The 26,963-nt window shown below is 48.1% G+C and overlaps 1 protein-coding gene across 16 annotated transcripts in view; it reads right to left on the reverse strand.

Moving 5' to 3' along the window:
* ACSL6 (acyl-CoA synthetase long chain family member 6) overlaps positions 1-26,963 on the reverse strand; it is a 62,903-nt gene that overhangs the window by 7,200 nt on the left and 28,740 nt on the right. For 7 of the 16 annotated variants that reach the window (XM_070075003.1, XM_070075005.1, XM_008254877.4 and 4 more), the window contains 11 exons: positions 23,008-23,081; positions 20,951-21,028; positions 19,489-19,623; positions 18,968-19,102; positions 17,588-17,683; positions 16,514-16,586; positions 14,227-14,315; positions 13,036-13,152; positions 8,614-8,757; positions 7,560-7,661; positions 5,923-5,994 (listed from right to left, as the gene is read on the reverse strand). In XM_070075003.1, coding sequence (XP_069931104.1) covers positions 5,923-5,994; positions 7,560-7,661; positions 8,614-8,757; positions 13,036-13,152; positions 14,227-14,315; positions 16,514-16,586; positions 17,588-17,683; positions 18,968-19,102; positions 19,489-19,623; positions 20,951-21,028; positions 23,008-23,081 — 1,115 coding nt within the window. Of the gene's footprint in view, positions 1-5,922; positions 5,995-7,559; positions 7,662-8,613; positions 8,758-13,035; positions 13,153-14,226; positions 14,316-16,513; positions 16,587-17,587; positions 17,684-18,967; positions 19,103-19,488; positions 19,624-20,815; positions 20,894-20,950; positions 21,029-23,007; positions 23,082-26,963 lie in introns of all 16 variants that reach the window. The other 9 variants (XM_070075006.1, XM_070075007.1, XM_070075008.1 and 6 more) reach the window with 3 other exon arrangements.

Here is a 26,963-nt window from a genome sequence, read left to right on the forward strand (position 1 = left end):
CTGTGGTGTCGGCATCCCATATGGGAGTTGGTTCATGTCCCAGATACTTCTCTTCCAAGCCAGCTCTCTGCTATGGCCTGGGAAGCAGAAGATGGCCCAAGTCCTTGGGTCCCTATACCCACATGGGAGACCTGGAAGAAGCTCCTGGCTCCTGGCTTCAGATCTGCTCAGTGCCAGCTGTAGCGGCCATTTGAGGAATGAACCAGTAGGTGGAAGAACTTTTTGTCTGTCTCTCTTTCTCACTGTCTGTAACTCTACCTCTCAAATAAATAAATAAAATCTTTAGAAAATAAAAATAAGGGGCAGGCACTGTGGTGCTGCGGGCTAAAGCCCTGGCCTGAAGCACTGGCATCCCATATGGCCGGTTCTAGTCCCGGCTGTTCCTCTTCCGATCCAGTTCTCTGCTGTGGCCTGGGAAAGCAGTGGAAGATGTCCCAAGTCCTTGGGCCCCTGCGCCCGCATGGGAGACATGGAAGAAGTTCCTGGCTCCTGGCTTCCTATCGAGGCAGCTCCGGCTGTTGTGGCCATCTGGGGAGTGAACCAGAGGATGGAAGACCTCTCTCTCTGTCTCTACCTCTCTCCGAAATTGTCTTTCAAATAAATAAAATAAATCTTTAAAAAAATAAATAAAAATAAAAAAATTGGCAGAATGAGAGGTGACTGTCAGGTGCTACTGCTACTGTCACATGAGAACTGTTTATAAAAATCAATGAACAGAATCCAGAAATAACTGGATGGTCAGAAACCAACGTGTGTACATCACTGCAAAAATTAAGTACGTCAACGACTGCTTCCAAAAGCTGTGATGCTAGCAGCCTATTATCCTGCTGGGTGGATATATGGAGATGACAGTTCTTTGCTCAGGAATCTCTACATTACATTCACTGATTTTTCACATCAAGAACTTGATTCACAGATAAGACCTCTAAAACAGTTCATACTTCTAATGGTTGTTGAACAAAAAGTTTTAATAAAAATTCTAACAAATTCTGGAATTTTAAACCCATATTTGTAATTTAAAAATGTGAAAGGGGCTGCTATTGTGATGCAGTGGGTTAAGCCGCTGCTTGAGACACCTGTATCTCAAATCGATGTGTCCAGTTTTGAGTCCTGGCTACTCAGTTTCCAATCTAGCTTCTTGTAAAGGAGCCTGGGAGATAGGAGATAATGGCCTAAGTACTTGGAACTCTGATTGATGGCAAAATTAATTATCTTGAAGAAAACAACAGAATCTAAGTCAAATTTAATCATAAACACAGTGATTTAACATAGTATTCACTCATGTTTGCCATCAAAATGAGAAACTTCTAATTTTCTTAGCTTTGTTTTTGCTGTTATTATTTTTTTAAAGTTCTCTTCTGATAGAAATAATATCACTGTGGGACGGAGATGTGGCGTAGCAAGGTAAGCTGCAGTCTGCTCCACTTCTAATGCAGCTCCCTGCCAATGCGCCTGGAGGAAACAGCAGAAGACAGCTCCAGCGTCTGGATAGCTGCCACACATGTGGGAGACCTTGTGGAGTTCCGGGCTTGGGCTCCAGCCTGGCCCAGCTCCAGCAATTTGGGGGAGTGAGCCAGCAGATAGAAGATCTCTTTCTCTCTGTCTCTCCCACTCTTGGTTCTGTTTTTCTCTCTGTCCTTCCCTCTCTGTCTGTAACTCTGCCTTTCAAGTAAATAAAATAAACTTAAAAAAAAAAAAAGTACCACTGATGTAAGGGCAAACCATCTGTCTATCTTCTTTTGTTAGTGAAATTAACAATATAATTTTTAAACGCAGATGCAGATGCCAAGTTAATTTCTACAGTGTCCATACAGCATGGGTTTCTGCTCATCTGCATTCCCAACAGCATGTGGAGACCACTGTGTAGCTGGGACAAGAGTTCCCATTCAGTTTAGCAACTTGGGGTGAACACCTTTGAAAATGCAGCAGTGACAAGGAGAAGCTACAAAAATACAGTACCGGGAAGATGAGTTTTGCAGGGAGAGTTACACAATGCTATCCAGATGGTTAACAGAACAGAAAAGAAATTATTACGAACTGAGGAGGCAAAAGCCGCCTCAACAGTGGATTCTGAACACTGGTCAGCCCAGACCCCTGTAGCAGACATACAGGCTAGTGGGTGCCTGGAGCTCCTGCTGGTGTCTGTAAGGTAGCTCTGCCTCAGAAGAGGCTGTCAGCTACCAGAGCCTTGCAGGCCACACAATAAGGCAGCCTGCACTTGGCTCCCGCTTCGGTCCCCTGGGGAAGCAGGTCAGCACAGCAGGCTGTCAGTCCCTGCTCCAGTCTGACCATCAGCCACGGGGCTGTCAAATTCCCATGAATATATCTGTATGTCCTGCTTGAGTGGCCACAAGTCTAGTCAGGAAGTAGACAAAAATGAGTCAAAGCAGTTGTTTCACAATGACCTTAACTGTGGGCCACAAATCCATAGCAGTTTTTTTTTTCAGAAGTGAATCAACAATAAAATACTTCAGCATTTTCTATAATTATTACATATATTTCTTTTAAAACCAAATTGTCCTATTGTGAGCTTTTTTTTAAAAAAAGTATGAGAATCCTTATTCTCTCTTTATGCCAAACATACCATGAAACAGGTTTTCTAGTTTTTAATAAGCAAAGAAATAAGCTTCCTGAAACTATACTCTTAACACTGACAAGAGATTCTTTAGGCTTTTTAATTTTTTTGGCAAATTCATAATTATCGTAACATTTAAATATTACACTGGAATAAAATATCTGAAAAGTGCTAATTTATACCAACTCATAAAAGCATGAACTCTTTATAATTTTGAAGAATAGTATTTTCATTTTTCAAGGATGTAACTCAATGAAACACTGTAACACAATACTGCTTGTAGATAATAATTACGGAGTGAATAATTCAGTTGGGCAGAAGAGATAACATAAGGAAAAACAGGACACGGGGAATGATCAATTCATTTTCATTTAAAGCCAAATTTGTTAGGTAAGAATTCATTACAATGAGAGTAAATATAATAAATTGTTTTTAGTAAAGACTTTCATATAATTTAAAAAGCTAACAAATTTAAAACTCTATCTGGTTTACTTCATATTGATTTTACAAACTTTTTTATAATGTGAAACATAAATATCAAGAATATTGCTTAATATGCTCATACATTTCCCAGTCACCTATTTTTTTTTTTTTTAATTTTTTTTTTTTTTTTTTTTTTTTTTTTGACAGGCAGAGTGGACAGTGAGAGAGAGAGACAGAGAGAAAGGTCTTCCTTTGCCGTTGGTTCACCCTCCAATGGCCGCCGCGGTCGGCGCACCGCGCTGATCCGATGGCAGGAGCCAGGAGCCAGGTGCTTTTCCTGGTCTCTCATGGGGTGCAGGGCCCAAGCACCTGGGCCATCCTCCACTGCACTCCCTGGCCACAGCAGAGAGCTGGCCTGGAAGAGGGGCAACCGGGACAGAATCCGGCGCCCCGACCGGGACTAGAACCCGGTGTGCCGGCGCCGCTAGGCGGAGGATTAGCCTAGTGAGCCGCGGCGCCGGCCACCTATTTTAATTATTGATATAATTATTATAAATGCTTTCCATCTATTCATTATATCTTCCAAAAACTTCCATACATTTAATAATGGTTGGCCTAGTCCTAGGAATTGTATATTTCTCAAAATTATATTACAGTACATCCATTTTGTCTTCTAATTCAAATTTTAATCCAGATTGACCTAGCTCAGTAAGTTTGAATCCTTAAAGCTTTTGTTGAATTAAATTTTGAGTTTGGATTATTTATTTGTGTGTTTATGTTTAGTTACGGTTAAGCCTTAAATGACCATGTATTTCAAAGGGAGAGGGAAAAGAACAAGCTGACACTGGGTTATGGATTAGCTGAAATAATTTATGTTGCGCTGTGGGTCACAGCTGGGGGCCTACTCTACACAGGCAGGAGCTGGTTTTTACTCGCCTGGGATCAGCTGAGGGCAGACACTGGCCATGGGGGTGAGGATACCACAGACTAACAAACAGAATGGGAGCAGAGAAAACCAAGAGGTGACAGCTCTGGCAATAAAACTGAAGGCTTCTGGGATGCCACATGACTTCCTTGTATTTGAGGTCACCATGGTGAGGACAGATTAGAGCAGAAACTCTGCTTAAGGCACGTGGAAAGTCAAGAACACATTTTCTCTCAGGAAAAGCTCTAAGCAGAGGACACTGGAAACTTAACCAAAGGTCTGGTTTAAGCATCATTTTAAGAGCTCTTTTTTTTTTTGCCAAAAGAAATCTGTTAGGATCCTGGGGCAGGTCATACATCCCACCACCAGCAGGGGGCGTGCAGGTGCCATGAACGCACAAGGATGCGCACAGGCACAAGCTTGTCCCTGGTCTATGCAGTGCCTTGCCCTTCAAAGGGAGCCCAGAACCAATGGGCCTGGGAACACTCATTTGTCACTCTTGGACAACAAGATCATGTTGGATCCACTTCCACAACTCCCCAATAAGGAAGGGAAATGAGGTCAGTTCTAGTAAGTCTGGAAATTTAAATAATTATTACTCCAAAACAGAACTTTCATTCAGAAAGATAAATATAATCTGTCCAAGTACCTCAGGCTTTACAATTTTTTAAAATACAGGTCTGTTTATCCAGGACTTAGGTGTCCTAAAAAGTACTGACAAATGAGGGAAAAGCAGTGTTTCTCAAACTACATCAATACAAAGATGCATTTCCAAAGAAAAACCTGAGGTGTTCTTAGAAGCTGAGGTGTTTAAATTTCCTCAATGTGAAACTTCAGAAATTAAAATTTTAATCTGTGAAAATATGTTTTTTAAATTTCAAATAAAAGCACTGCAAGCATTTTATATTTAAAACTGGTTTTTTAAATGTTCTTAGGTTATCATCAAATAAGCATGTAAAAATTTAAAATCTTCGAGGCCAGTGCTGCGGCATAGTGGGTAAAGCCGTCTCCTGCAGCACCCGCATCACATATGGGTGCTGGTTTGAGTCCCAGCTGCTCCACTCCCAATCCAGCTCCCTGCTAATGCACTTGGGAAAGCAGCAGAGGACGGCCCACGTCCTTGGACCCAGAAGAAGTTCCTGGCCCCCAGCTTCGGATCAGCCTAACTCCAGTCATTGTGGTCATTTGGGGAGTGAACTAGTGGATGGAAGATCTCTCTTTCTGTCTCTGCCTCTATTTCTCTCTGTAACTCTGCCTTTAAAATAAATAAGCCTTTAAAAAGCATTAAATACTCAAAAACCTTACAGACCCCTAACACTGTATTTAGGGAAAAATTTTAGAACAGTTATTTTGATGATGTTTTTATTCTGTAAAAGACAATTATTTGAATGAAGTTTTTATTTTATCCAGAACAATTCTTTTAAAAGGAAGACAAAAGGAAAATCAGTACATTAATGTTTTTCTGCTCCAAGAATTTTCCCTCTGCCAAGTTCTGGCTGTGGAGGCTGCAGGGGCAGTGTACATGAGGATGCACCTGCACATGAACTCCATTACAAAGCCCCAGTGCTGCCGTGTCCCCTCCCAGCACATCTCTGCCTGTCTGTAAGGGACACTCTGGACTGATGGACCCCTGGCCTGAGGAAGGAGCCCAAGCTTTCTCATGTCCTCCTAGCAAGTAAGCTAGTCCCCTGCAGCCCTGTAAGATTAAAAAGAAACCAGGACCCTGGTCTTTAGTGCCACAGGCAGCTTGAGAAATGGACTACAAACACATGGTCTACGGAGACCTCGAGGCCAGCATTTCAACCCAGGCGCATTTGTGAGCACAAGGACGAGGAGCGTCGTGTTGCTTGTCCAATGGCCTATTTTGGTTCAGAAGGCAAGCTGCTGGGGGCTCAGCTGCAAACGGGCCTCAGGGGCGTAAGCTGAGGCCACTGCATGCACAATTCACTTTCATCACTGTCTAAAGGGCTGTAACAAGTATGGGGAAGGTAACAGTTACCTGTTCAAAAGAATGGAGTCCACTTTCTTTTCCTAACCTCACCAAATCTTCCAAAATGGCTTTCTTCAGTTCCTGAATTGAACCACAGGAGGAAAATTACAAGATAAGCACACATTTCAAAATGCAGGTAGGGCAAACAACACACTTTGAGGAAAGTACAATGAGCCTTTTGCTGACAGGGGCTCCCCTGTGGCTCCCATCCCCCACACCTGCTCCCCAAAGTAAGCCCAGAACTCCCTGGCAACGTGCCAGTCACCACCTCTCACCAGGCCAGTGTTAGAATGAATGGGCTAAGGGACGACTCAAATGTTTCTAAGCGGTTCTTTGCCAATCTGGTAAGTCCAGGCGCTCCCAGCTGAGCCCAAGGCCTGGTGGGAGAGGTGGGATGTACGGCTGCTGCAGAGAAGGGGCTGAGTCTAAGCACCGCACAGCCATGGTCTTCCAGCGGACCCCGTGAGGCCATGAGGCTTCAGGAAGGTGTGAAGGGATAGAGTGCTCAGCAGGAAGATGGGTGGTACTTTTCAAGTCCATGACCATCTTTCCCAGGCCAGTAGATCCCAAATCCATCGCACATTTGGTGGACTAGAGCCTGGCCAGAACCACCAAAACACTTGGGTCTACTGTGACTCTGCTGTCAACCAGCTATGTGGCCCTGGGCAAGTCAACTCCTTTCCTGGAGTAGAAAAACTTTCTGTGATGTCTCCTGGTTCTAAAACCCAATCACTTACTAAACTTTCTTTTTTTTTTTTTTTTTTTTTTTTTTCCGGACAGGCAGAGTGGACAGTGAGAGAGACAGAGAGAAAGGTCTTCCTTTGCCGTTGGTTCACCCTCCAATGGCCACCGCAGCCGGTGCGCTGCGGCCGGCGCACTGCACTGATCCGATGGCAGGAGCCAGGAGCCAGGTGCTTTTCCTGGTCTCCCATGGGGTGCAGGGCCCAAGCACCTGGGCCATCCTTCACTGCACTCCTTGGCCACAGCAGAGGGCTGGCCTGGAAGAGGGGCAACCGGGACAGAATCCGGCGCCCCGACCGGGACTAGAACCCGGTGTGCCGGCGCCGCTAGGCGGAGGATTAGCCTAGTGAGCCGCGGCGCCAGCCCCACTTACTAAACTTTCTAAGAAGAAACATGGGTCTTGGGGCTGGCGCTGTGGCGTAGTGGATTAAGCAATGGCCTGTGATGCCAGCATCCTATATGGGTGCTGGTTTGAGACCCAACTGCTCCACTTCTGATCCAGCTCCCTGCTAATGCACTGAGGAAAGCAGCAGAGGATGGCACAAGTGCTTGGGCCCCTGCACCCACGTAGCAGATCTGGAAGAAGCTCTAGGCTCCTGGCTTCGGCCTGGCACAACCCTGGCTGTTGTGGTCATTTGGGGAGTGAACCAGTGGATGGAAGATCTCTCTGTTTCTCTGTCTCTCTCTGTAACTCAGTCTTTCAAATAAATAAACTTTTTTTAAAAGAAGAAATCTGGGTATCTTCAACAACAACAAAAGTGACAAGTCTCTGGCTCACAATTCCTACTATGTATAAAGTTATATCAGAAATTCCCTGTGTTTTTGAATTTCACTGGCCTGCATCTCATTACACACTGTCCTGAAACGTTCAGTAGGCTTTCAGGAAGCAGCCCCAAGATACCAACCTTATTTATGCAGAGCTGTGTATAGGTCCCTTCAATCCCCCTCTTCTGGGCCCAAGTGGGCATCACCTCAGGGTCAGGCACAACAACGCCCACCAAAAAGGCCTGCAACGCCCACCAAAGGGAAAACACGGTCACGACAAAAGCTTTTCAAGTGGCTATTTGTGGCCCAGCATTAAAAATAACCTCCCAGTATTCACAGGCTCCACCCTTTTCTAAAAATAAATATTTGCTTACAAAACACTTGCTCATACGTTATGAAACATTTCCAGCAATGTATCACACATCCTTGTGACTATTCATGTTCTGATATATTCCCCTAAATTTTAAGGGAAAAAGAAAATGTTCAAGGGCATTAAGAATAAGTGAGGTTAATGTGCCAGGCATCTCTGATGCTTATAGGAACCTTATCAGCACATCTTTAAGATGCTGAAGCAGCACTCTAGGATTCAGAGTCTACGGTAAACACGTTTCTCAGGATTCCCAGACCATTTTGAAATTGTTTCACCAACATGATCCTCATTCGTGAAGATATCTATACATCCACTTTATTTTTTAAAGCATTTTCTTCAAAAAAGGGAGTCAATTTTATCTAAGTGCAATGATAGTGTAGAATGTATTTGATATCTTTGATGTAATAGAGCATGCCCGTGATCTTGCTGACATCAAATCTAAACGATGCTGAAAACAAAATAAGTATAAACCCCTCCAAATAATTTATTACTAATAAGCTGAATTATTACTGGTGCCATCATTTGGAATGCTGCACACATTTACCTGTGAAGTTAACTTGCATATTTAAAAATTAAAACAGTAGAAACATTGAATCTTTCTTTAGTATGTTAGCTCAGAAACCTCCTTGGAAGGAGATAGAGCACAGGTTACAAGTAGTGGGGATGTTCAGGAAATGTATTACTGGACCAGACTGTAAGTAATCGAAATTTCTCCCAAGGTTTAAGACACACAGGACACTCGTACTGTCTGACTGGAGAGAAGTGTTCAATCTGATTTCCCAGCAGGCCCACTATGGGCGGAGGGTTGAAGCGTAGGGCCTCACCTTTAAGCTGTCCCCATGGACATAGACCTGTGCCACAGGCTCACTTCGGATGTAGATGTTCTCAATCTTCTCGGGTGCAACATATTCTCCCTGAGCAAGTTTAAATATGTGCTTTTTCCGGTCAATAATTTTAAGAGTTCCTTCCTGTGGAGTTAGACGAATAGCTCTGTAAGAAAGCAGCCCTTCCAACCCTGAACCCTGCCCCACGCCACCCTGCAGACTCTGCCCTCTTCTGCTTCCCCATCTTATATAGCTGCTGTGCAGCTGGAGAGAGCCCGCCAACACCAAGGGTTGATGACACCCAAGCTGGGCCCTAAGTGCCCCCTGCTCCTTCCTCTCTGCAGTGAGCCCTGTCCCACTCTGCCACCCTCTCCTATGCATGCCTGTCAGGGTGTCCTCACCCCTCCCTCAGAGCAGAGGTGTCCTCAACAGCATCTTCAGATTCACTCCCCTAGACCGCACTGAGTTTTCTCATCCCAGCTGCTGTCCTCATCCCTAGAACAGTCTCTCCAGCTCCCCACATACAGCACAGGTGGCACCAGGAGCTCTGGCCCTCCAGGGCTCCTGTGCACCTCCCTGACTCCCCTCAATCGTCCTGAGTTTCCAAGTGATCAGGTAAGTTCCTCTCTCTGCTCTCCCTGTGCCTTGCTCTTTCCTGGCCCTCTTCATTGGCCACTCCCATGCCTGAGCTTCCAGTCAGACCTCTTCCCTGGGCTTCAAACCCAGCATCTAACGACCCTCAGAAGGCTTCAAAGCCCAGATGGGCTGTCCAGCAGGATGCAACGCACCTCAGAGCAAACTCATCATGGCCCTCCTCCAGCATGTGCCAGACCCCCAGCCCCACGCCCGGAGACGGTGCTGCCGCCTGCCAGGCTCGTGGGTCCTTAGCAATCCCTCACCACCAGCTGCTCCTTCCAGCAGGACCACTTCCTCACCAGATGCTGTCTACACTCTGTCCCCACTCCACCTGTGGGGCCCAGCAGAGCCAGAGAAATTTCTCTCAAAGAGGAAAGCAAGCAGGCCCTATTTTACTCAAAACCCAGGCTGGACATAAGGCACTTCCCCAACACCAGCTTCTTTCATTCTCATGTCACTCTGTAAGCTAGGTGTTGTCACCTCCACTTCACAGATGAGGAAACCAATAATCAGAGAGGTTAGCTAGGAGGTAGGGGAACCAAGATTTGAATGCAAGTCTTTCTATATCAGGAGACCATACTATTCTTTAATTTCTCCAACACTATTCAAAAAACAATTAATATGCATATGCCTTTGTAGACAATTTCTACTTAACTTTTAAAGATGGGCTGTTCAATATTATACATGCTATTCTGGAACATAGACAAAAAAAGAACCTCAACAATTCATTCAATGAAATGACCCCGGCTGGCGCCATGGCTCACTAGGCTAATCCTCTGCCTTACGGCGCCGGCACACCGGGTTTTAGTCCCGGTCGGGGCGCTGGATTCTGTCCCGGTTGCCCCTCTTCCAGGCCAGCTCTCTGCTGTGGCCAGGGAGTGCAGTGGAGGATGGCCCAGGTGCTTGGGCCCTGCACCCCATGGGAGACCAGGATAAGTACCTGGCTCCTGCCATTGGATCAGCGCGGTGCGCCGGCCGCAGCTGGAGGGTGAATCAACGGCAAAGGAAGACCTTTCTCTCTCTCTCTCTCACTGTCCACTCTGCCTGTCAAAAAAAAAAAAAAAAAAAACCAATGAAATGACCCCAACACCATAATGGAGTTGTACATAAAATGGAAACCAGACACCAACTTATTACGAATATAAATGTCAAGCCAAACACAACTTTGTACAAGCAATTTTTTAAAAAAATAACATCGGCCGGCGCCGCAGCTCAATAGGCTAATCCTCCACCTAGCGGCGTCGGCACACCGGGTTCTAGTCCCGGTCGGGGCACCGGATTCTTTCCCAGTTGCCCCTCTTCCAGGCCAGCTCTCTGCTGTGGCCCGGGGAAGGCAGTGGAGGATGGCCCAAGTGCTTGGGCCCTGCACCCCATGGGAGACCAGGAGAAACACCTGGCTCCTGGCTTCGGATCAGCGTGCTGCGCCAGCTGCAGCGCACCAGTGGCCATTGGAGGGTGAACCAACGGCAAAGGAAGACCTTTCTCTCTGTCTCTCTGTCACTATCCACTCTGCCTGTCCGCCCCCCCCAAAAAAAAATCATGGTTAAGCTGACTTTATGCTAGTGTTATGGGTGGAGTGGGCCCTGCCGCCCCCTAACTCATGCAGCTGTTTAAACTTCAATGCTAATGGTTGATAGATTAAGGGTGGCTGCTTGACCTAATGACAGCGGCTGAGAGGTGGGTCTCGGGGAAGGGTTTTGGGTCACTGGGGGCGTGACATCAGAGGATGGTTCTCACAAGAGGGTTGATTATTTGAGTTCAAGTTTGGTCGAGCTGTTCTCCGCTTCCTGGCTCACCTCCCTTCTGACCGGCACCATTGGGCACCAGACTATGGAACCACCTGGTCCTGAACTGTAACCTCTAGACTGTAAGCTCAAAGAAGTCTTCCTTCCCAAGAAGCTCCTCTCAGGTGTTTCAGTTGAAGTGATAAACAGCGGACTAATACAGCCAGGAAGGCACAGTTCACTTTCCATGAGAAATGCAGAAAGGACAAATAGCTCATGGCTGCAGTAACAATTGTCATTAAACCTTGACAATGATTTAAGAGTAATGATAATGCTAAAAACTGCCTCCCACAGATGCCTTCCTGCTGTATGCTCTGGTCTCTGTGCCAGCTTATGTGAATTAATTCATTTGCTTCTCACAAGCCTATGCATGCTGGATGGTTTCATTCCAGGTATGGGAATTAGCAGCAGGGTGTCCAGCTTTAAGGGCCCACTTTGAGAAAAATAATATGAAATGACCTGCAGGGCAGGGAAGGGCTTCCCGGGCTGATGGGACAACCCAACCTCTGTAAGTATCCAAGGCCACCTGGCCTCTCGGGCCACTCTCCCTGACATCTGCAGGAATATTCCCTTGGTATAGCTTGTTTCACACCTCTAGGGTCTCTCTTCAGTACGTGCCATTACCATGCCCCGAGAGTCCTGCTCCCTCTCCCCTCCCGCCTGTCTGTCTGTTCTCCCCAGCCTCACCTCTGGTGAGTATGCTCTCCCTGCCATGTCTATCATGATGGATTGAGAACTAAAGATATATCTTCCCTGAGCCGAGTCCCTGGCTGAGTGCACAAGCCGAGGACACTTACGTGGCTGCCATAAGTGTAAGGGTTTCTCACGGCCAAACACAGAGATCCAAGCAGGGCCAATGGCTCAGCAGCTCACGGGCCCCTGCAAGGGCTCAACATCCTGTGTGCTGGCTAATCGTCAGCCCCTCAAAACGTCCACCTGAGACCTCAGCAACTCCCCAGAGGCAGAGCAAGTGTGCCCAGAGAGGGCTGCACCAGGCGAGGGCTCTTGGATTCAGGGGCACAGCCTTTCCCTGCCCAAAGCATCCACCCAACGTCTCCAGTATGCCAAGCACTGTGCTCCGTGCTGTGCAGGAATCACCTCAGGTGTCCCTCACCACAGTAACTACAGAAGGTAACAACGTTACTACCCCCACCTTAAAAAGAAGAAAAGGAGGCAAACTTGTTTTGGATGAAAGTCAGGGGCTACAGCCAAAGTTGCCATAGAGACTCGCTGTCTTCCATAAGTGAGCCAAGGAGGCACCAAGAGAAGGATGAAGCTGTTTTTACAGGGCTCCTGGAAGATCTGAAGGAACTCGGGCATCCTGCTGCCCAGCTTCAAGCTTTTCCCTTTGCCTGGTGCCACCTCTCAGCTAGGGGCCGAGTCCACACCATTCCCAGAGGGACGCACCCACGACCAGTTCTCCTTCTGGAAACTGCTAAGCATAGAGAGTCCATCTCTATGCTGTCCCCTCCTGAACAGGTTCCTCATCACTCTCACTAGGAAGGGAAGCTCTGGGGGCCAGATACGGAAGAATCTCCCGACCCCAAAAGGTGGGGGTCAGTGCTCTGGCATAGCAGCTAACCGCCACTTATGACGCCGACATCCCACATAGGCATTGGTTTGTGTCCTGGCTATTCCACTTCCATGCCAGCTCCCTACTAGTGGCTTGGGAAAGCATAGAAGATGGCCCACATGCTTGGGCCCCTGCCAACCACATGGGAGACTGGATGAAGCTCCCAGCTCCTGGCTTTGGCCTAGACCAGCCCTGGCCGTTACGGCTGTCTGGGGAGTGAACCAGTGAATGGAAAATCTCTCTCTTCCTTTTTCTGTAACTCTTTCAAATAAATAAATAAGTCTTAAAAAAAAAGGTTAAAAGGTATTCCTGAGTGATAAACTGGGAAGACACAGAGAAGGTGCCTGCCTCAGTGGGACAGACCAGATACACCCCCCTCCACCACCACTGCCAAAACATTTGGAGCTCCACGGTTCCCAGTGTACGCACCGGAAGCCACTTGCCGATGTCTCCAGTGTGAAGCCAGCCGTCACTATCCAGGGCCTCCTTCGTCCTGTTCTGATCTTTCAAGTAGCCTTTGAATACATTTGGTCCTCTCACACATATCTGCAGGGACAAAGGCCACAGCTTCTCTTAACCCTCTTAACCATGGCACAAGGGATGCAACAAAGGGGGACACAGACAGGCCCACAGAGGGTAGGCTGGGAACATTTCCCTTCCACTGGGAAGGCTGCTGGGGACACCGTGGGGATGGACATGGAGGACAGGCAGCAGCTGCCAAAAGTCTGCACTGTCTCTCGTCTTCTCTAAGTGGCACTTTTCTTTCCCCATTTCCTCCCCACTCTGCCTTCTTCCCCTGAGGCCCCCTGGCCTTGGCCACGAGATGCTCTGTGATCCTCAATGTGGTCTCATTACAGATACTGAGGGTTGGCTCATGCCAGCATGAACACCAGGCACTCTCAGGCCATCAGTTTCACACTCACTCCCATGGAATGAGCAAGCATCCCAGCTGGGCTTACGTTTGCTGGGAGTAGCAGCAGGCTATGCCACATTAAGGGGGAAAAATGGAATTTCAAATCTTGGGAACTCTCAAATCCTGATTTAGATCAACTGAGTCCCAGCCTTGCTGGTTGGTTGCTTCATAAACAGGAGAGGAGATGCTGAATTCAGCTGAGTCAAACTGAGTAGTGATTTTTTTTTTTTTTTTTTTTGACAGGCAGAGTGGACAGTGAGAGAGAGAGACAGAGAGAAAGGTCTTCCTTTTGCCGTTGGTTCACCCTCCAATGGCCGCCGCGGCCGGCGCGCTGCGGCCGGCGCACCGCGCTGATCCGATGGCAGGAGCCAGGAGCCAGGTGCTTTTCCTGGTCTCCCATGGGGTGCAGGGCCCAAGCACCTGGGCCATCCTCCACTGCACTCCCTGGCCACAGCAGAGGGCTGGCCTGGAAGAGGGGCAACCGGGACAGAATCCGGCGCCCCGACCGGGACTAGAACCCGGTGTGCCGGCGCCGCTAGGCGGAGCATTAGCCTAGTGAGCCGCGGCGCCGGCCCTGAGTAGTGATTTTTAAAAACGACTTTACATACAAGGTAACAGGAAGAGAGTTCCACTCCCTGTCTTCTTGCTTGCTTGTATTCACTACACGTGGCATCCGCAGACACGAATGGCTAAACCCTGAAATTTACCTCGCCCTCTCCTTTGCAGGTCCAGTAGTTCAGTTCCTCAACGTCGACAAGTTTGATGTGGTTGCAGGGCAGAGGCGCCCCTACGTGCCCTAGGACACCAAGCAAGGTGACATCTGTCAGTGTCACAGCAGCCTCAGCACTGAAGATGCTCCAGGCCCCATACCCACCCCCCTTCCCCGGCCAGCATGGGAAATTATGGACATTATTGCTTTTCCTCTAGTCATCAAAGTGCTGGTTAATGTGCATAGGAATCTTCTGGAAATTGTTAGACTGTAGACTCTGATCTAGTGGGCTGGAACGAGGCATGAGATTCCACATTTGTCATGGGCACCAAGGTGATCTTGCTGTTACACTTGGGTAACAAAGGAACAGAAAAGCGAGACAAGGTAACTTGACCCCCAAAAACAGAACCCCAATTGTTTTATGTACTCTAACCACAAAATTACATCTAAGGCATTCTCTCTAGTCATTGTGGTTATTACATAATTCACTGGCAACTTGGCTGTTTTTTTTAGTAGGTGCTGGCCAAGGTCCTGAAGAAAAGTGAGCCAGGTATATATAAACAATAAGACTGGGACATTTTTGTCACTCTCTTAAAACAGAAGTGGCCAAACCCTTTACAATGATATAAAGAGTTATCTGTCCTTGCATACCCAGTATCATTTGCAAGGATCCATGGTAAAGAAGAGTAAAAAAGGCAAAACCTCAATAGTTTACATAGGAAAACATAGAAGGTGACATCTGAGGGAAGCAAAACAGTATCCAAATGGAAGGGGATACACAAGAATTATTGGTCAATATGACAGTAGTGATAAGGTAAACATTAGGGAGTGATGACTTGCAGAGATGTTACCTGGAGTTTGGTACTGGCAAGTGATAGAATAATTTATTATGGGTCCTCAAAAAGCTCATAGTAAAACGCATATTACAAAAAAAATTTATAGATTTCAAATTTTTTGTACGAACTTATCTTTTCATTCCATTTTCTATCAACTTTTTGAAATTCTCTCCTTTATACAAAATAGGCTCTTTCAGCTAGAGTATAAAGAGAGAGAACTCAGAAAAGAGTTTCAATCCTTGGCCAAATTGATTTCAGTTGAGAATGTACCTACCATGTTTATGCTGTCTCAAGGTACTCTGAAAGCAGCACCGCACTAAGCAGTGTATTTCTTTAGAATGTAGCTTATCCCAATTTTTCCAGTTTAGAGTTGAACAAACATGAGCATAAAGAGTGGCCCCAGGCTCAATGGAAAAGCTGGGATCCTGCAGGCTTTCACAGAGTGGTCTGGTTTTTAGATTCTCCCTGTCTCTGGTATAAATTTGGTGACGAGCAATGCACAGGCTGCCTATAACAAACTTGCCTCCCTCTTGCCCTGAAAGACGCATCTTCTCAGAATGAGGGTGTCGATGGGAGCTGCTCCTTCCTGAGGTTCCCACTGCTTCCTCAACACTAATATCCCAAGAGGTCCTAGTTCCCAGAGGGCTTCTGAAATGACACTTTAAGAAACAGTGCTCAGGCCACTATGAACCTCGTTCTCCCTTATATGTCACATCCAATTCACAGTCTGCTTCCTTAATTCTAAAGTGACTGGCAGCAAAACTCTGGCATCTAAAATCTACAAAATCCAATGTTCTGAAATAGGCATTTTTACAGCTGGAGTTGACTCTTGTGACCTATTGTTTCTCTCTCTCTCTCTTGCTTTAATTTTTTTTTTTTTTTTTTTTTTTTTTGACAGGCAGAGTGGACAGTGAGAGAGAGAGACAGAGAGAAAGGTCTTCCTTTGCCGTTGGTTCACCCTCCAATGGCCGCCATGGCCGGCGCACCGTGCTGATCCAGTGGCAGGAGCCAGGTACTTATCCTGGTCTCCCATGGGGTGCAGGGCCCAAGTACTCGGGACATCCTCCACTGCACTCCCTGGCCACAGCAGAGAGCTGGCCTGGAAGAGGGGCAACCGGGACAGAATCCGGCACCCCGACTGGGACTAGAACCCCATGTGCCGGCGCCGTAAGGCGGAGGATTAGCCTAGTGTGCTGTGGCCACGGCCCTCTTGCTTTATTTTTAAAAATACTTCTGTTCATCTATAAAAGAAGCAGGGAAACACTCACAAAAGCAACAAAGAAAACAATAGATCCATAATGTCACAACCCAGACATAACCACCACTGATGTTTTTCTTCTGTTTCTTTTGCTGTTCATGCAGATTTACTTTCCACAAGGGAGCTTTAAGCCTGCTGCTTTTACCTGGCAGTGACCTGTGAACCACTCCCACATCTCCAGCCCATCCTACCTGAGGTCCAGTCCCCAGGTGTGGTGAAGGTGCATCCAGCTGTGCACTCAGTTTGGCCGTAACCTTCATAAACCTTCAAACAAAACAAGGGAAACCACACAGTGGATACCCCTCCCTTAGCTGAGCAGCTACCCTTTCCAGCCAGTTATCTTCCCATGGAGCCACTGGTGAGAGGGGAGGTGCCTCGGGGTTTGGTGACTTCAGATGAAGCTGAACACAGACAACAAGCACTGCCACATTTGCTGGGAAGTTTTTTTGTTTGTTTGTTTGTTTGTTTGTTTTTTACCACAGACACTTAGTAGATAAAATCGTGTAGTCTGGGTAAAGGTATCTGACCAATAACTTTATATTTCATTTGGATGATAGTATTAAATGTAAACACTTAAAAATCCACTCCATGCTTTACTTTTGTCTCTGTTAAGAAATTCCCCCCTCCCACACTCCTGAAAATCAGTTGGGCCATGTTGGTGTGGGACAGGAAGACAGTGTAAGAAATTCAGTGGGTCATAAAGCATAAAAATTTAAGTATGCACAGTCATGAAACATATATGCCTATCTTACTTAAAATCCAAACCCCACAACCATGTTCCAATATGTGGCATAGGCAGGAAATTAATAAGTGTCAGCTGAATGGATAAACGAAGGAATGAGTCTCTGAGAGATGTCAAAACTTACTGAACCAAGTAACAACAAACAAAAGAGCTTTCACTTCCTCCCTTGTGCTCCTTTTATGGGTTGGGAGAGGAAAGACTTGAATTCTGCAGGCTGGTAAACAGGTGTAGCAGGGGTTTTCCAGAACACTGATGACCCATATATAGGTTATCTGACCCCTTTAGCCTCTGCTGAAGATTTGCCAGGGCCAAGGTAAAGTGATTTCCCAGAGTGGACACACCCAGGCTCTCCAGAATGTGGCAAGGACACCCTGGCTTTCACTGGCTTTCCCTCACAGGAGGGAGCTTATATCCCACAGAAATCTTGCCCCCAGAATCTTTCTCTGTACATGAGACGGTGTAATAATTTCCCTGCCCTAACACATCCCCACTGCTCCCAGGGAAGGTCACACAGTGTCAATACCTGGCAGCCCAGAGCGGCCCGGAGGAATCCCAGGACTGTTGGCGACGCGGGGGCTGCTCCAGTAACAATCATCCGCACACACCCACCAAGGCTGGCCTGTGGGGAGAGAGAGGCACTTGCCTAAGTATGAGGCCTGAGATGGCATCCAGCCCATTCTGGTCCCATCCAAGGTCAACCCTCATCAACTGGGCCCTAACTGGATCAGAGAGGACACAGGAGCTCAGGAAATTTCTTCCTCTTCCAAATGATAAACCCAACCTGCTCAGGCACTCACTCCATAATAATGACCAGCTTTTTCAAGAAAACTACCATTCATCTGTTTGACATTCAGACAAAAGGGTTCTTGCTTCCTTGAAATAAACAGCTACTGCTTCACTCTCCCATCATTCACAAGCACCCAAAGCAATTACTTAGGACAATTTCTTCCAACTTCCATTTTAACACTATTGTCTTATTTTGTAAACAAATCAATACCATCCTTTATTTACTATGCTGTGCAGAGCACAAAGAACATTTGAAACACTTTGTTTCTGTAAGTTGAGCCAAGAGAGTTTAAATATTAATTTTCATAGCTAAAAATAGAGGAGCAAGAAGAAAAAATGAATAATGCCATCAATTAACTACAGATTCTGTGGGTCATGAGGAGCTTGAAAACTTTAGTGGAAACACAGACATGAGTAATTCATGATCAACCTGGTTCGCAAGAGGTTGAAGGGATAGAAAAATGGCGTAGAAAAGAAGATTCACAGCCACTTGGCTAGAACCTGGTGCTGCCAGGAAGCCACCATGGCTAGGGTTACAGGGAGGGGTGAAAGGGACCTTTAGTCTAACTGAAGCACTGATCTGACCAACAAGGCCAAAGCCACCTGATGCCTGAGGAGCTCAAGGAACTTTTTTTTTTTTTGGACAAGCAGAGTTAGACAGTGAGAGAGAGAGAGAGAGAGAGAGAGAAGGTCTTCCCTCCATTGGTTCACCCCCTCAAATGGCCACTATGGCTGGTGTGCTGCGCCGATTTGAAGCCAGGAGCCAGGTGCTTCCTCCTGGTCTCCCATGCGAGTGCAGGGCCCAACCACTAGGGCCATCCTCCACTGCCTTCCTGGGCCACAGCAGAGAGCTGGACTGGAAGAGGAGCAACTGGAACAGAATCTGGCGCCCCAACTGGGACTAGAACCCGGGATGCCAGTGCCGCAGGCGAAGGATTAGCCTAGTGAGCTGTGGCACCTTTTCAGAGGGCCCTTTTTACCAGCTGCCTTTGGCACACATAACATGTCACCAAGGATCACAGGGTATTACTGCAAGGGGGTGAGCCTCTCCGGTTCTCCTGAGAGGTCACTCACTGGACACAGGTGTCCCTCTGGGATCACTTGTTCATTTTCCTACCTGGATCTTTTTAAAGAAGAGCTCATCCCAGATACTGTCATTCCTGACGATCCCACTCCGGACCTCAGCCTGCTTGCGCTTGGCTGCAAACTCCAGGAGCCAGCGCTTTATCGGGCCGTCCGCCTGGCTGAAGATCTGAGCGAGACAGGTGGAGATATTGTCAGCCCCAGGGCCTGACCTCAACGCACCCCCTCAGCCACCCCATCCCTGGAAGAAGGCCCAGCCTGTCTTTCAGAAAAACCACACTCCACCATGCCCCTGCAGGAGGTCCCCAAGCAGGGGACAGCGGGCCCAAAGTTAACAGTGCCAAGGTCCAGGCGTGTTATATGCAGATGGACATTCCTGAAAGACAATCTCCCTAATCAGTGTTTTGAAAAGTAGGAAGAAATGAGAGAAGGGAGCAGGAGAAAGAGTCGGGGGATACAAGAGAGGAAGTAACTTCCTGGAGGTGAGGGAGAGGCAAGCAGAAACCACAGCAGCTAGGCAGTCCCTCAGCCTGGCCAGAGAACTGCAGGGCTCACCTTGTCGTACATCCGGTTCAGCAGTCGTGGCACTACTGGGAAGATGGTGGGGCAGAGAGCCTTCATGTCATCCGAGAGGAGGCGGATATCTCCCTGGAAGAAGCCGACACGCCCTCCATGGCAGTAGACAACAGACTAGAGGGAGAAGACAGGACAGGAGTCCCTTAGGGCAGTCGCTGCCAGCTACAGTCCAGAGCTATCTAAAGTTCTAGCCTACGTGGAGGGCATCCCAGGCCCCTGACCCAGTGTCGGCTGCTGCCATGAGACACAGAAGGCAGCTATCAGAGGCGACCATGGTCCCCATCTTCCCAGGATGTCCTACTTAGGGAGATGATACGGGAGACAGGGTGGAGTCCTGAGCCCTAGGGAGATACCACAGTGGCCATTTTCACTGACACCTGCCCCCACTCATTCCCAGGCCCTGGGCATGGGCCACCCTGGTGACACAGTCTCTGACACAAATTGTATCCTCTTAACATATCACTCTGGGTCTTAGGGAGTCCAAGGGCTTCCCCAGGGACAGTTCACCAACTCTGGGTGTGCCATCCACATAGGCACTGGAGATACTACTACAGCTGCCTGTAGGCAGGTCTGTGGGAAGCCAAGGCTTCCTAATGAGACTAGGGTCACATTAGGGACTGTATATGTGCTCCTTTCTTTAATGCTCCTAGCAATCCTATAAGGGAGGTGGGATTCCTCATCCTATTTTACAGGCAAGGAATGCAAAGCTGAGGGAAGTAAAATGACTTGCCCAGGGTCACAAAACTAGTTTAGGGGCACTGCTGACCCTCCATTCCAGGTCTGTGAAGTGGATCTCTCCTCAAGGCAAAATGGGAAAGGCTTACAGCCACAGCTTATTCATAGGCTAGCTCCTCAAGTGACACAAGCATGGAGAATTCTCTGTCCCCACAGTTGTACATGGATTCTCATCCAACTCTCTTTGTACCCTGACACAAGGCCTGTTTCAGGCTCCATGTAACACCAGCCCCCTCGATGGCCGAGGAACCATGACAGTTGGACTCCTCCACTTGACTGCTTTGCTTTCTTGGTTAGGAGCTGGTGAGTTACGAAAGGAAAGGAAAAGAAGTGCTTTAGCCATGAATGGAGCTGTCCTGTCCCAAGCTTGACAGCAAAGCACTTCTGTAAGGCTGCACTGGGCTCTGAGCACCTGCTGTTAGCTGGGGTGGCCAAGGTCCTCTGACCCCTCTGCATTACCTTTTGAGGACAGGCAGTTTAGACCTACTTCAGGCCACCCATGACAGGTGACACCGAGCTAGGGTTACGGGTTCTAGGCACAGACTGTGCCTCCCTGATGCCAGGGCCTTACCTGCACCATTCGCTCAAACATGTGTGCTAAAGGCAAATAGGAAAAGTGCACATCCGCACAAGTGGGAGCCCACTGACTCTGTAAGAAAACACAGGGAGCCCAGGCAAGTCCCAGTCAGCCAGGTGGGCGGCTTACCTGGATCACTCTCTCAAACATGTGAGCCAGAGGCAGGAAGGAGATGAGCACATCGTCCTGTCTCGGAAAGATCACTTTCTGCAGGTGACGGGCATGGGAGACAGAAAGGAAAGAAACACTGACAGGAAGACAACGAGAGAGTCATAAAACAATAAAGAGAAAACGGTCCTGAAGGGGCAGATGGGAAGAGGGGAGAGGGGAATGGGGGCAAGGAGAGAGAGAGAGAGAGAGAGAGAGAGAGATATCAAAAAGAAAAGGAGAGATGCGAAAGAAGAGAGAGGACATGAGAGGAGAGAAGAGGAGAGGAGGAGAAAGGGAAGAAGGGAGAGGTTGGGAGAGGGAGAGGGAGGGAGGAAAGGTACAGAAAGAAGAGACCGAGAGAGAGACAGGGCAGCATAGGAAGCGGAGTGTTAGGTCGCAGTGCCAGTGGGTCTAGGTTATCTGCAGAAGCAAAGAGCCAAATGAAGCACACATAAACCAGCAGAGCCAGCTCTGCAGGAAGTCTGTCGAGAGGACCTGCACCTCACCTGCAGTCACTGATGCCCGCCCTGCTCTCTCTTCCTCCCCACCACTGCAGGGTCTGCTCTAGACCCTATCGCTCCAGTCTCCCTGGCCACTGGGGATTCAGGGAGCCTTGGTTTGTGAGCACTTTCTAGTCCTTCTTCCAGGGAAAGGGGCTCAGAGACCTTAAGTCTATGTCAGATGCAGCTGGTGTACAAGCCCTGGAAAAAGGATACAAGGCCAAGCTCTAAAAAGATAGATGAGAGGCCAGCATCGTGACGTCGTGGGAAAGGCTGCCGCCTGCCATGCCGGCATCCCATACGGGTGCTGCTCCCCTTCCAAACTAGCACCTGCTAATGCGCCTGGGAAAGCAGCAGAGGATGGCCCAAGTCCTCAGGCCCCTGACACCCATGTGGAAGACCTAGAAGAAGCTCCAGGATCAGCCCAGCTCCAGCTGTTGGGGCCACTTGGGGAGTGAACCAGCGAATGTGAGCGTTTGCTCTCTCTCTCTCTCTCTCTCCCTCTCTCTTTAAATTCTGCCTTTTGAGGAAATAAATAAATATTAAAAAAATAAATAAAAAGAAAAGAAAGATGGTTGAACCTGGCTTCCCAGGTCACCGTCTACAACCAGGACCTTAGAGGGGAAAGCAGAGCAGGGGTCCCCTGTGTTCCATTAGCACAGGGAGGGCCCGGCCCATACCTCAGGGGCTCCTCCTGCCTGGCAGGGCCCTGCACCTTTGGGGGCTCTCCCTGGGCTGGACTTCCCCGTGGCCACCCTTTTGCAGAGGACTTCACTCTCCTGGACTGGTTCTGGACCAGTCTGGATGAACCCTGGGAGCCTGGCCCAGGGCTCTTAACCTTGGCTCAGCCACCAATCATTCCCCACAGGTTGCTGCCAAGAAACTTAACGTGGGGGCACGCACTCCACAGGCCATGGGGCAGGAGGGTGAGAGAGCCTCTCCAGGGTGCAGGAAAAGCCCCGCTCTCCTGAGGAGGTTCATTCCTTCCCGAGGGAAACCGCAGGAAATACTCACGTGTGGGAAAGGCCCTCCTTTCTTAGCTGGTTATAAAACACTAACATGCTTTTGTCAGGCCAAGAGATCAAGCTTTTTTGACTTTAGATTTACCTTTAAGGACAGCCTTATAAATTACCAGTTGCCGTTGTTTCTCAGACCCTAGTAGTCCTTAAACACAAAATGAATGAATTAAACCCTGGCTGACTTGAAAAATGAGGTAATAAGGATTACTTTCTAAGTAAAGAGTACACAACAAAACCACAATTTTCCAAGTCAAAAATGGAAAAAAAAAATGGGTTTACATGCTTTTCTTGCTGGGGTCTTAGGTCTTAGCACATTATCAGATAGGGATCATTTTAGTGTTTGGGATAAAAATGGCTATAAAAGTGGGGCTGCTTTCATAAGAACAGAAACTCCAGCCTGTGAATGACTGCCCAGATTATATCAGAAAAACAAACACAAAAAAACAAAGAAAATGCCCCCTGAGGCTTGAGGGTCTCCCCTGGAGACACCTGCAACTGGTCAGTTGACTTTATTCACCTCTGTCACTTTCAGAAAGCCAGAGAAATCAGCCACCACGTTCCCATGGGTGAGCATCGCACCTTTTGGGTTCCCTGGGGGAAAAACAAGAAGATTAGTTAGTTGGGATCTTAAGGGTCACTCCCCAAGAAACAGCACAAGCCAGCAGTTCCAGACACGCAGGCTGCACTGCCAAGCCCCTGGCCTTTGTCCTCGTCACCCTCAGAGTTCTGGGCAGGTGGATGCAGCTTCAGGGATCTCTATCCTGTGGACACTCAAAGCCCACCAGGAGGCCCCCAGCAGCTTGGGATAAGAGGCAGGTGATCTGCTGCACAGGTGCAGTGCTTTAGGGCCTGAAATGTCACCTGCTTGCGTCCTGTGCCTCATGCTCACCTGCCTCCCTCACTCCCCTCACTTACACCCAGAACTAAATGTTGAATTCAAGGCCTGATCTGCAGGCAGTGGACTTCTGGCAAAGCACCAGGCTAGGCCAGGCTGGAGACCCAAGGGGCTGGGGTAGCCCCTCCTTCCTGCTCATTAGCAGAGATGGGACAGGGATGTCTCAACAGAACTTTCAACACTGCTCAAGAGGCCTGCTCCTTGGGGCACTTCAGGAAGCCACGGGCTGCTAGGATGATCCAGAGATTTAGAGGCTGGCCGGCAGGCTGGGGAGGGAGGCCATCAAGGGCACCATTCACGTTGGGGATAGACACGCCCTGATGTTGCCGCTGGGCAAACCTGGCAGGGTTTAAATCCAAGCCTTGCCACTCACTGCTGGCAAAACGTTGGCCAGCCATTTCTCCTGTTACCTCACCTTAAAAATAGGGACAACAATGCTCAGCCCCACTAGGCTGCTAAAAGGCCTAAAGGATAAAAATCTGTGTACAAAATGTATGGAAAGTTTCCACAGAGGCAGCAAAGGTTTGAAATTAGAAGCTTCCAAGGGAGATAGTGGCTAAAACAGCTGTGAAACTCCAACAGCAAGGGGCCGCTGCAGCAGAATTTGCTCAGGAAATAGCACAGAAACCAATACGTTGACTTTGCGATGCTCGTCCAGAAGGGAAATAAAAGGGCTGAATAGAGATTAAGACAGTATACCGGAAGGGCTGGAGCGTGGGTAGGGTGGGAAGTGCCACTCTGTTCCTAAATCTGTATATATAAAACATATGAAACTTGTATAACTTAAATAAAAATTTTTTTAAAAAGAATGTACTGTACTTAATGTCACTAAATTGCTCACTTTAAAATGATTAATTTTATGTTATGTGAATTTGCCTTGATGACAAAGAGATTGATTGCAAAGAGGATTTGTTTGGAAAGGACTACAAGAGCTACCCCAATACATCAGACATCAAAATATGAGGAAGTCTCCTGTCTTCCAACCCCATCCTGAAGCCCAAGCTAACTCAGACCCCAGTGGGATCACTTAAAGGGCCCAAATGTGCACCCTGAAGCTGGGGGACCAAGCAAGAAAGGCAACCCTTCACCCCAGTGTGAGCACTGCAAAAGTAAAGTCAGCCAGCAGGGTGGTGGGAGATGGGCTGAAGGACCCCACCCACAGGGTCAGGATGCTGGGGCTGAAGGACCCCTCTGCACACCAGAGGCAGAAGCTGCAGTGGAGGGAAGAACAGATGATCCAAGGAAGGGCACGGACTCCATTAGGAGAACTCGGACAAGTGTTCACCCAACAGAAAGCAAGTTTTGAAGTTATTCTCCATCCCCACTTCCCACCCAGCGACCTGTTAACAGGCTGGGGGAGAAGGAGAAATACAGAAATACCAGAGAGGAACAGAGGAAGGGAGGGTGAGGTCCTCATGGCCAGCCCTCCCAGGGGAGGGAAGTCTCAAAAAGCACACCAACGCTTCCTTAGGACTGACACTTGCAATTCTGAATTAAGACCATGCTTGTGACTTGCAACAGCTGTGGGACTTTTTATTACATGCTAGTGAAATGCCTGCATTTTTACCCAGGAGCAAGAAAAAAACTACCCCCACTGAGCAAGTTTGGAGGAGACAAAAATAAAGTTGTTCTGGTAAATATACCCTGTGAGGCCTACTGGCTCAACTCACTGGGGGCCCGTGTGTCCCACAGGAGCATCAAGCACAGTCCCAGGTTTGACCTCATGAGACAGACACATCCCTCTAACCAAGGTGCATGGTGGGAGGGATTTCAATTTGTGCTCCAGCACTCTCACCCATATTATAAATCACAGAGGTGAATCTAAAGACACAGAAGGCTATGTGATTTTGATGAGAATGGCATTTTGATAGGTTGAGCCACTGCTTTGGATGCCTCCGTCCCATATCAGAGTACATCTGATGCTCTGCTTCCAACCCACCTTCTTGCTAATGTGCCTGAGAGGCAGTGGATGACAGGAATGGAGATCCTGGCTCCTGGCTTGGGCCTGACCCAACCTCGGCTGTTGAAGCATTTGGAGAGTGAACCAGCAGATGGAAGACCTCTCTCTCTCCTCTGTGCCTCCCTGTCTTTCTGCCTTTCAATAAATAAATAAATCTTCAAAAAAAAAGTAAAGTGATTTTGAAAGTCACATTTTTCTAAAAGAGAGCAGTTAAAATATCTTCCTTTTGAAAAGATAGAGCCATGGGTTGTTTCACCTCTGCCTCTTCTTTCATCCCAGCATCTGTCCTCCAACCGTGCCCATTGTAAAAAATGTCCTGAATTGTCTCTCTCTTCTTAAAAAGATTTATTTATTTGAAAGTCAGCATTGGCTGGCGCCATGGCTCAATAGGCTAATCCTCTGCCTGTGGCGCTGGCACACCGGGTTCCAGTCCCGGTCGGGGCACCAGATTCTGTCCCAATTGCTCCTCTTCCAGTCCAGCTCTCTGCTGTGGCCTGGGAAGGCAGTGGGCCCTGCACTCGCATGGGAGGCCAGGAGAAGCACTTGGCTCCTGGCTTCGGATCAGCGCGGTGCGCCAGCTGCAGCGCGCCAGCTGCAGCGGCCATTAGGGGGTGAACCAACAGAAAAGGAAGACCTTTCTGTCTCTCTCTCTCTCTCTCTGTCCACTCTGCCTGTCCAAATAAATAAATAAATAAAGTCAGCATTATAGAGAGAGAGGGAGGGAGACAGAGAAAGAGAGATCTTCCACCCACAGGTTCACTCCCCAGGAGTTTCTTCCAGGTCTTCCATGTGGGGCTCAAACACTTGGGCCATCTTCTGCTGCTTTCCCTAGGCCATTAGCAGGGAGCTGGATTGGAAGTAGAGCAGCCAGGATATGAATTGACACCCATATAGGATGCTGGCATGCTAAGCACTGGTTTTATCTGCTATACCATAATGCTGACTTATCTCTTAGATACAAATCCCAGAGTCCCTGGGATCACAAAGTATTCTGAATGTCACTTGGTAATTTTCACCTCTGCATTCTTAGCTTCTGGAAGTTTATAAGGAACATTTACAAAGACTAGGTCTGAAATCAGAACTGTCACAAAATATGTAGAGCACTGTGCTGTACAGCTTCAAATCTGCTACCCTGGCTGGCTCGTTCTTCAGTGTGATGGGCAAAGTCCAGACCTTTTAGAAACAAGTGTTTTCTTGAGGATACGAACACAATGTCATAGACTTCTAAAGACTTCATGGAGTTTTTAAATATTCCCATGAAGGTTCAAGTAATGGCTGTATGCAGGCCCAGAGGATGGAGAAGAGGTGAATGCCAACCACAGGGTCAGTGCAGACTGCAAGGTCCAGCAGGGAGGTGCGGGAAGACTCTGCTTGCTTCTCAGACCCAAGACAAGCAGATCTCTCCGGCAGCATTGATTTTCGATGTGAGATCCAGATTGCCCACATGGAGTAAAACCCTGAGCACTTCTAGAGAGACCTCTGCGACCAAGGCTGCAGAGTCCAGCTGCAGACTTCCCTCTGGTTCTCTGCAACAGCAGTGAGAGGTGCTCCTCCAAGCCCTGACTCCCTGCGTCTCAGCAGTGTGCGGCCTATTGTGCATTTCCCACTGTCCATTCAT

Source organism: Oryctolagus cuniculus, chromosome 6 (assembly GCF_964237555.1).
Source record: "Oryctolagus cuniculus chromosome 6, mOryCun1.1, whole genome shotgun sequence".
NCBI classification, from domain to species: domain Eukaryota; kingdom Metazoa; phylum Chordata; class Mammalia; order Lagomorpha; family Leporidae; genus Oryctolagus; species Oryctolagus cuniculus.